General features: G+C 40.5%; 1 protein-coding gene across 1 annotated transcript in view; it reads right to left on the reverse strand.

The window, feature by feature from the left end:
* Positions 1–4,211, reverse strand: part of CEP85L (centrosomal protein 85 like) — a 152,924-nt gene extending 148,713 nt beyond the window's left edge. The window contains exon 1 of the mRNA XM_055809691.1: positions 4,116–4,211. Within this exon, the coding sequence (XP_055665666.1) occupies positions 4,116–4,128 (13 nt within the window). The 5' untranslated portion in view covers positions 4,129–4,211. The remainder of the gene's footprint in view (positions 1–4,115) is intronic.
* Between the last annotated feature and the right edge of the window lie 6,023 nt (positions 4,212–10,234).

Consider the following 10,234-nt stretch of genomic DNA (forward strand, 5'->3'; position numbering starts at 1 on the left):
ATCCTATCTACTACCAGTCATCACCTTGAACCAGTTTCTTAGCTTGTGCTGTTTGTCAAGACCACTGATCTTACCACGGTGGGGATATTTTGGGGAGCCAATCTTACCTACCTCCAGTGATTCCTGAGTGGCGCTTTGTGAACTGCAAAGTGCTTTACTAAAGCAGACCAAACAGCTTACAGCTATCAAGTCTTATGGGTTTCAGACACTGAGCGGTGGCCTGTTCATCAGTCATTCCTCTGTACTCTGAATCTTTTGAGAAGGACTTAATTTCGCTGATCAGCCATCTGTGGTGACTTCTGCAGCTTAGCAGCTCACCTTTCTTAGACACTATCAGCAAAATTGACTTTCCTCATTCTTTATTTAAGAATCTTTTTTTTTTTTCTTTCTGCGTATCATATAGCCTTTGCGACTTCCTGAACAGACCAGCTCCTCCTCTGGATCATCTTGCTCAGAGCCTCTTTGGATCTCTTTTCCCAGTGATGTCTAGATTACGCTTTTAATTTTCTCTGGTACAATGCAATCCTCATAATCATCCTGCTTGTAAATATCTATGTTTTGAATATTGTATTGTCTTTAAGGTGCCTTTTCCTGAGATTATCAAATGTTCAGCATTGGTCATCTGGAGTCTGCCCTGTAGTACTTCCTCCTTAGTCCTTACCATCTTTCAGCTTGAAAAATCTGAAGATAATTCTGCAATTTAAAAGTTCCTGGCAAACTGGTTTATTTCTGCCTTAGCTATTTGCTTGCATTTTCTGCAGAGTTTTGGGGATTTTCCCATTCATAGTGTGTATGCCCCTTCGTGGTGTCCCACTGTCTCTGCCTTTTCACAGGCCAGAATATCTTCTAATATCAAGGGTACCTCAGCCAGTTCTGTAGCATATTCAAGGCAGACCTTTTCAGGGCTAATTTAATTGCCTGTAGATATTCCTTTGGACTTTGTTCTGGGCAGGTGCCAAAAAGCTTGTGGCTCACCATTTTCTACCAGTTTGGTTTTGTCCTAGGTCTTTCTGGAATCTTCTATCAGTATCTTGATTTGCCTTCACTGCTCATGCTGCTATGAAGCAACAGATTTGCTGGAAACTGTCACTGAGATAAACAAGGGGCAAGTGAGTTTTCAGGGAAGAATCACTCATGATACTGTCAATACCAGGTGGAATATCTTGGGCCAATTTTCTATTTCACTTGAACATTATAATGCACGTGTAGATACTGTGTTAGAAGCTTTTGAAGAGAAACAATCATTCACTTAGTGGTTTTTGGCTACACGTCTGTGCTTACTGCTGCAAGCTATGAGCACCAGTCAGCACTCAATACACAAACATCTCTCAAACTGCTCTTTAGACCATTGCCCTCGTAACAGAACCATTGGATCTTCTGAAGCATGCGCATAATATGAATGCATTTCATATAGGTGAAGTGCACAACAGACACAGAATAGCTAGCCTCTGAGCTCCTCTAGAACTTTTGGAAGGTCTTTAAAATCAGAATCTGTATGTGACAGAGTCATGGAGATTAGGAGAACGCTCTGCTTATTAACTCCAAACTTCACTAACACATAACAAGAACATAAATTTTAAAAAATGCAACTAAAACTTCAGAGAGACATTATAAAATAAATATTTTCGCTCTGTATAATACTGGTCTGTATATAAACTCTTTGCAGAAGCATCTAGTTCAGAATAGGCATGAGTTTTATGAAAAGTACAACAAAAGTCTGATCTTAACTTATATACCCTGTGATCAAAAACATGTGAGTTAGAGAAGCACTGGACAGAGAGACAAGCACAGAATCATATGGCAAACCAAATGCATTATTTATTATTTAGCAGAGCTTCTGTAATACAATGCTGTGCATCGAATTATTTATTAAATGCAGTAAGAAAGAAATTGAATTTGTATGTGAAGAAAATGAAGTTTTATGTTCAGCTAATACGCTATCTAAAATTGAAACTAAAAAACTTGAGCTGAAAAGATGCCATAATGTTCTTAGCCACTACTTGGGAAACATTAACTGAAATACATCAAAGCAAACGAAGGAAGGTGCGTATGGCAACTGTGAAAGATGACACCCAGCTTCTGGCTTCTCAGGCCACCAAAGAACTTGTGTGTTATAGGCAGCAGGAATGAGAGCTCCCCTTTGCATGAAACATCCTCCTCCTGAGCATTCATCACAAACCATTCACACCATTGCCAGGCTTGGCATTGACAGAGATGGGTTGGCACCACCAGCAGTAAGCTACAATAATCCTTTAAAAGAAAATTTGCCACCAGACAGCAGGAAGGTGACTCAGAATGCAAGATCCTGTTCTCCACACTTGTCTGGCTGTGAGACCCTGCTGGCACTGTCAGTGGTGATGCCTATGATAACCACATCTAATGGTAGTTTCTCTAACACAAAGTCTTTTGTGGACTCACAGAAGACAATGGAGACAAGATAAATATCGACATTGAAAAATATCCTCAACTCTTCTTTAAATCAGTCGGTGTCAGTACAGTATCTGTGACTCTCCCAGAGAGCAGCTTTCTGGCTTCCTTCTGTCTGGCATTGCATTTCCAGTTGTGCAGCTGAAGTACCTAAGATTGCCTTGCACAGCTCACTGAAACAGAGTGTAATGCCCAGTGTCTGTACATTTCTCTCTACTTTATCTCAGAAATGGAAATTGGTCCCTTCTACTAAGGCTACCGTCATAAGTCTCTGGATCTTGGAATTCTTCATGCAGACTACAGGGATCTTTTTGGGCCTTCACATGCCACTTTGTATCCAGTTAATGATGTTTTAGGTTAGTGCTAAGTGTATAGGGGAGTATTCTAGTTTGCTTAGCCTTAAGCAGAATGAATCTTTAAAGTGACGATGCAAAGAAACCCATAGTGTCAAGATAAGCATACAGCTAAAGAATTCATTTTCCCTATTACTCATTTCACACAGTAAACCATAATACTTTTTTCGCTCATTTTTTAGCGTTTGATACCAGTCTCACTTTTTGTAGAAGTGACAACGGAAGTTTTGCTCAAGCAAACTGGAACTTAAAAACTGATCAGAGATGTGTTAAAGAAATGAGAACTTTTTGTGTGAGTGGAGAGGAGTGTCGCAGGTGGTTTATCAGCTTTAAAGAGTGGTGGTACGTGGCATCAATGGTTTCCAAATGTTCACAGCAGAAAACTCAGAGTGCAAAGAACGCACTGAGGCTCTTCTGTGGCCTGAAAAGAACAGCCTCTACGGCTTGCTCTGCATTGGCTTTGTTCCCGCATTACCAGCAAAACAACTGCCTAGCAACTCAGCTTTTCCCACAACATTTCCTTGCACATGTTGTGTGCCTAGAAAAAAGTATAGTATCTAATATTCTCTCTGGATAATCCCTTATTTGAGAGTTATACTCAGCCCTCTGTGCACTTCAAAGCTGTACTTATCAAGGCAGTTGCTGTCATGACAGACAGTGCAGGCAAAGTCTAACCAGTCCTATCTGTGCTGCAAGCTGTGCAGTAACACTGTGCGCCCTGAACAGGTTATCTGTGCATCAGGCAGACAGCAAACTTGCTGCTTCCCTCCACCATATTTCCCCTAACAAAGGCAGGAAGCCATGGCCGTTAGCAAAAAGGTACACATATCCTTCCTATTGAAAAAAACGTTCTGTGAACAGTGAGGGAGCTCTCTAGCACACACTTCACAACCATCAGGAGAGTCCATCTGAAGGCATAAATAATTCAGTACTTAAAAACACACGCTGGCTTGAACACATGAAATTGCTTTTTCAGTTACTGCCTTTAAGGAACATTTACAGGAGGTAGGTTTACTTATAGTTAGATTTTCTTATCTACATCCCAGCTGCAGCAGCATCTTGCAACTGAATATTTAAGCTACTTCCCTCACAGTTTCAACACCAGTGAAAGAAAGAGTTGCCTTGAATCTTCTGCAGCTGTTTCTGAGCAACATGAGGACTGCAGAATACCTGGATTTGCTCGCATGTTATCTGGAAGCACAAGCCTTCTCATCCCTCCAAAAGATAGCACCATTTGAGAAGCTCTAAATTCTCAAGCACTGTAAATAAGCTCTAACCAGCATAATTAAGACAGCACTCTTAATCAAACATTTAGAAATTAAGGCAGCAACTTACTTGCCCTCTTCATAACTTCCTCAGGAACGCTGTCTTTTCAAATGACTGTAACAGGAAATTGTGGTAATTACGGGTGAGCTCCCCATCTACAGCTCAAACCACCCACTGCAAAGTGCAAAGGCAGTCCGCACCGCATTGGTGACAACTGACAGCTGCCTCCCCTGCTTCTTGTACTTCGCATGCGAGGCTTAAACAGGCGCCATGTGGAGAGAAGTGACTTTAACAAAGATCCACGTGAAGATCCATGTCTGCGAAGTCTTTATTACTCATGATAGCTCCATGCTCAGAATAGTAATACTTACCTCTGTGAAGCGCTCTGAGACCTACAAGTGAAAAGTATCTTAGATGTGCTATTATTTACTACTATCTGAGCCGTGAGGCCCTGCTATCTGGACAAGTGAGTTCACTGCCTTTATTAAAGGCAATACTGACCTTTTACTTTCTCTTTGTCACATAGGGATGAACTTGGACCTCTCTTGCCCTGTCTTTTGCTGCAGTGTGGTAGAGGGTACTGAGAAGAGACGTACATGCTCCTGGGCCAAGTAGGTCCAAAGACAACCGCACATGCCCTTGCATTCTTGGCTGAGGCACAGCTTTGTAGTGAATCAGGACCCTGCTCCTACTTTTCTTCTTCCAACAGGGTTTCGTATTGGGGCAGACAGCTAGCTGAAACTGTGCCAGTGTCCGATAGACTTCAAGACAGAAACTACAATCTCTTTTTTGTTTCTGAATAAGCATCTGACAGACACAGAGAGCTGCCATTAAATCCAGCTCACAGAAATATGTATGTAAGGCTCTGAACTCATGGAAAAGCTCTCATAACATCAGATACTGCAGCAGAGCAATGAAATATTCATGCAAGTAGATGAAATGCTGTTAACTAAGTTATACCTACAAGAACAACTTCTAACTGCTATGACACCTGAACAATCTTGCAGGGATGGTGTGGATAGGAAAGACAGCAGAATTACAGAAAAAGCAGTTGTACAGGATTGCTGAAGGACAGATCTAGCCTACAGAACCTGTGGCTCTAGGCATGAGACAAGAAACCTGCAGAATGCTTCTAGGATGCAGTCTGACTCTGCAGGGTTAGTAATTAGGGAAAAGTGTTTGTAAGCTGAGTCAGCTCCATGACATGCACTCCAGAAGGTTCTGTTTATGAAGCTACATATCAGACTAAAAAATCACTGGAGATGCACATGTGAAAGGAAACATTTGTGCCAGCAGCTAAAGCAAGTTAGCAATGCTTTCTTACATAACACAAGTAAAAGGACATAGAGACTCCCTGAAGGAAAAGTTTTACCTAGCTTTCGTGAAATGCATCTGGTTTCTTTGCATTTTTCCCATTGAAACATATCCAGTCTTTCCTCACTGCATTTGCAGATAGCCCGAGCCTGGAAAAACATAGTTTGAACTTCCGTAGAATACCTGCCTGCACCAAATGCACCTGCCATGTGGGTTATTTGATACCCTAAGTAACTTTGCCACTTTTTGAAGAATCTGCAAACACAGACAAAAAGTAGCATCTTCCCCTCTCTGCCCCACTATTTCCGCTACCATCTTATCAGCAGACAACTACACCAGATGATAAGACAAGAATGGTGGATGTTATTAACTGACTGAAGTGAAAAGGCCGTCCCTTGACAAGACATCTCTGCAACTGATCCAGAACTAAAGGCCCCTTTACCCTTGAGTTTCACCTGCTGTTTCCTCTCTGGGTTTCTCTGTTGTCTTAACCCTCATACTGTCCCTCTCAAGTGACTCTTCACTTTCTAGCTTCCTAACCTCTCACTGACTCTTAGAATCATAGAAACATTTGGGTTGCAAGGGACCTTTAAAGGTCATCTAGTCCAAAACCCCTGCAATGAGCCAGGACATCTTCAACTAGATCAGGTTGCTTAGAGCCCTGTCCAGCCTGACCTTGAATGTTTCCAGGGATGGGGCACCCACCTTCACCCTCTCTCAGCAACTTGTTCCAGTGTTTCACCATCCTCATCATAAAAAATTTCTTTCTTTTATCTAGTTTAAATCCGCCCTCTTTCAGTTTGGAAATCTCACCCCTTGTCCTATTGCAACAGGCTCTACTAAAATGTTCATCCTCATGCCCTTCTCTTACTAAAAAGATCTCTAATAAGTAATAAAATAAATGAAAACAAAATTAAAGGCCTTTTTATGTCTTACTGTTTGCTTTTCCCATCCTCCTCTTAATTTCAGTCTGGAATGTATAATGCAACCCTTTGGGATTGCTGTCTCTCCCTTCTCCCCTTGCCCCCCACCCCCCAGCTTTTTTGTATAGCCATCATTTCTCTTTCTTCAGTTTAACATTGCTAACACCCCTGTGGAAGTTCATCCAGCTGTCCTGCCACCTCTCTTAGCCCATCACTGGCCAAGGGCCACCAATTATTTTGAGCCGTACTGGATGCATATGACTAACAGCAGTATGAGAGGGGGAAGAGGACCCAGCTGCTACATGCTGGAGACCAGCTTCACAAAAGAATGTGCAAGTTGCAACACCTGTCTCTTTCTTAAGTGACTGGCTTTCTGTTTAACGTCAGAGCCCTAATTCTTGCATGAAACCCACAACAGCTAAAGGAGAGATGCACCTGAACTGCTACTAGCAAGAAATGCTTTCAGCTGAAGCTCTGTGAGGGTCCTAAACGCAGATTCTGGTGGTTGGCTGTCTGACTAGCTGCCAGTAAGTTCCCTTTCAGATGCTGGGTGTTACACACCTGGCTCTTTACTGCAGGCAGGCAATTCCATCTTCTCTGTACTCACAGACATGAATATCCTGAAACAAGGCATCCATGCCAGTGCTTCTTCACATACATTGTTCCAGGTGCTACCACCAGAAGACCTTCAATTCTTAATAATCCACTGCTCAGACCAGTATATGGAATGTCCAGATTCCACTTTTACCTCCTTAGAGTGCATTGCAAACCTACATTTTCCTATCTAGATGCTCTAACTGTCAGATTATGGAAAAAAATATTGCTGGTCTTAAATGCATATTTATCATATTTATCATCCTGACTGAGAGCAAGTCACATACGAAGAACTTCCCTGGAAGCAGTTCCATTCACAGGGAATAGATGCCGACACAGCTGCAGAGGAGCTACCAACTTTAGCCTCAGCATGGGATGGGGTTCTCTTGTTTCCTCCTGTTGAAAGTATTGCTCTTTGCATTGAATATTTACACATATACATTGAGCCTCTCCTTGGCCTTGACATTTAAGCATTCACCTAGCTTTGGGGAAACCCGTCTATTGGTAGGATACTTAATGTTAAGTATTCACAAGAATGGATGGAAGAACCTGTCTTCTTTCCCTGCCCCCATCTAGACAAGTGGTCTAGTCATGAAGTTATTGTCTTTCTCTAATTGTAAAACTGTTCCATTTTGCAATAGGAAAGATTAAAGCTGACTCATCCTATAGCACTATGTAGCAAATTTAAGTATCCATAATAGAGGTGAGTTCAAAAGCTCATGAACAGAAGATGGACTTGGACTTACATACATGTTTGAACTACTGTTTAACAGGGGAAATATTTTGTACATTGAACCATATTAATTGAATACCAAATGTACCTAGTCTTACCAATGAGCTCAGTAGATATTTGCTTAAAATAAAGATCTCAATGTAGCTTAGCTACGTACACTAGGTAGCAACAGACTGTACACAAAACATACACTGAATTCCTGAGGGAACTTCACTGCTGGGAAGCTGGCACACAGAAACTCCCGTTTGTGCTGTGCAGAAGTACTGCAGGGGTTTTGAAGACTTTTGAAGATATGAATTTTTAACTCAGATGCCCAAGTCTTTGTTTTTCTGGTGCAATACTCTTGAGGCTAAATGAAACACTGAAATATTTTTTCCTTGCTAGGAGATGCATCTCCTCATGGGATTAATGGGGTTTACACACTGCTGTTTTCTCTTGGGATACAGGCAAAAGCTCAGATAAATATTGGTGAGATAAATATTGATCTTGCTACCACAGATTGCATCTGGGCAATCTTAGGCCATTACCTTCCAATGTGCGAATCCCTCAACTGCATTCATGCAACTGCTTTCACTGGGTGAGACACCTTGCTGTTCTCACCCAAACAAAGATAACTGCAAATACAGCCATTTTCTTTTTGGAATAAATTCTAACAGTTCTCAGAATGATCAGATCTGCTAAATCAGACATGTAATTTAAGTCTATAATTTATGTCTGCAAATGAAGACTATAGAGGTTCACTGGGTGGACAAATACCTGTGGGCTAAATAATTGCTCTGAACAGTCTGTTTTGATAAACACTGTCTGAAACAAAAACAAACCACAGTAATTCATATTAAAGTTGTGTTCTCTAAAGCTGATAGTATCATCTATAGTAAATAGATGTTTATGCAAGTTTATTTTTTAATGAATAAGGCATTGTTTTGGAGTTCAGCCTTTTTGTTACAGAAAGCTTTCTTCACATTAGCTATTATCATTAATGGACACATTCCTGAGCAACATTTTGAAAATATGGTTATTGCTTCTTACTGTGTTTCTTTAACTCAAACCATGTGGCTTCACTGTGTGGGAAGAGACAGGGATAAGTTTAAAACCAAGCATGGCATCAAATACTCCTCTTTTTTATAAAGGGAAGCATTTTCATTTCAAAGTGCCCTTTTTGAGGAAGAACCTCTGAAGAATATCTGAATCACAGAAATGTTTCAGGGCTGCTCCTCCTCCACTCCTCATAAAGATTTGCTCCCCACAGTATATTTGCTAGTTCTTTGCAGACTGTATGTCTGAAATCAATACTAGACACTTCCTTTTCAAATTCAAAATTGATTTTAGCCAGTTAAAAGACAACATCCAAACAATTCCTTGTCATCTTTTCACAAAATTTATTAACACAGCTGGAAATAATCACTTATTCAGCAGGAATCGCCACAGTGCATTTCACAGAAAAAAATGAAAACCAGAAAGACTATTCCTGACCCACTAAATTAATTCAGACCATTGTAAAGGAATGGTTAGCAATCTAAGGTGGGTTTTAGAAATGTGGCCATGCTGACATTGTGCTGCAAAAATGTGTACAATACAAACAAAATAGATCTAATTTATTTACCTCAGCAAGAACACAAAATATGGAATCCCTGTCAGACTGCTATATTTCCAGCATTTCCAGCTGTGATCTCACATGGCTGTAACTCCTCTTAGCACTCAGGGCAACTACTTAACTGCAGAATACAGTTCTTTTATTTCACTTTGCCAGTTCCATATCTGTTTATCTTGACCTTACGTAGCCTATGCACAAGTTCAAAAAACATAGATTTAAGATGTGCCTTTACACAGAAGGTGGATGGGAAGGGTCACACTTCTGTGGTTTGCTCTCCACAGTCTCTGTGTTAAGCTCACTGTTTTCATTGACAACGTAAGTTTCTGTGTTTTTCTAAATTCCTTGAGACCCGTGGAGATGACACGAGAGAGAAGAAACCACAGATCCCACTCCACACTGTGTATAATGAAAAAATTCTTCATTTGGTCCTATTCACTTGCAATTTACAGAAACCAGTGCAAGTCATGGCATTCCCCAGGTTTCTTTTGAGTATAACTTCACTTGAAAGACATTTTTTGTTGGTTAAGGGCAAGTTGTAAAAACTCATCGAAAATTCAGGTACCAAATTGATTTTACAAGTTCAGCAGCCTAACTTTCTGTTTCTTCCTATATGTAAACCTTGAATACCTGATTCAGTAGAAGGAACTACCTTTTAGCATGAGGCAATCACAGAACCTAAAAATGTAGAGTAATGATTCAGAGAAGACATGCATTTCAAGCAGCACTCATTTATTCACATGAGTGATTTTTTTAAGGATGGGTCTCCTTAAGGACTTATGAAATGATATTGCATTGATACAGTAAATATAACATCAAGCACTGACACCAAATTTGTTTCATCATGCATATCCACTTCAGTTAATGACAAAATGTAACCTATAAGACATACCTAGGTGCTGGAATTTCTTGGCAGTGCAAAACACTCCATGAAAATATAAATAGAATCTATTATCATATATATAAAAACTTCTTTCTAGGAAATGCAGAATTTAATGTGAATTCTGAATTTAATGTGAAAAGCTTAGCCTCT

Source organism: Falco peregrinus, chromosome 7 (assembly GCF_023634155.1).
Source record: "Falco peregrinus isolate bFalPer1 chromosome 7, bFalPer1.pri, whole genome shotgun sequence".
Classification (NCBI taxonomy): Eukaryota; Metazoa; Chordata; class Aves; order Falconiformes; family Falconidae; genus Falco; species Falco peregrinus.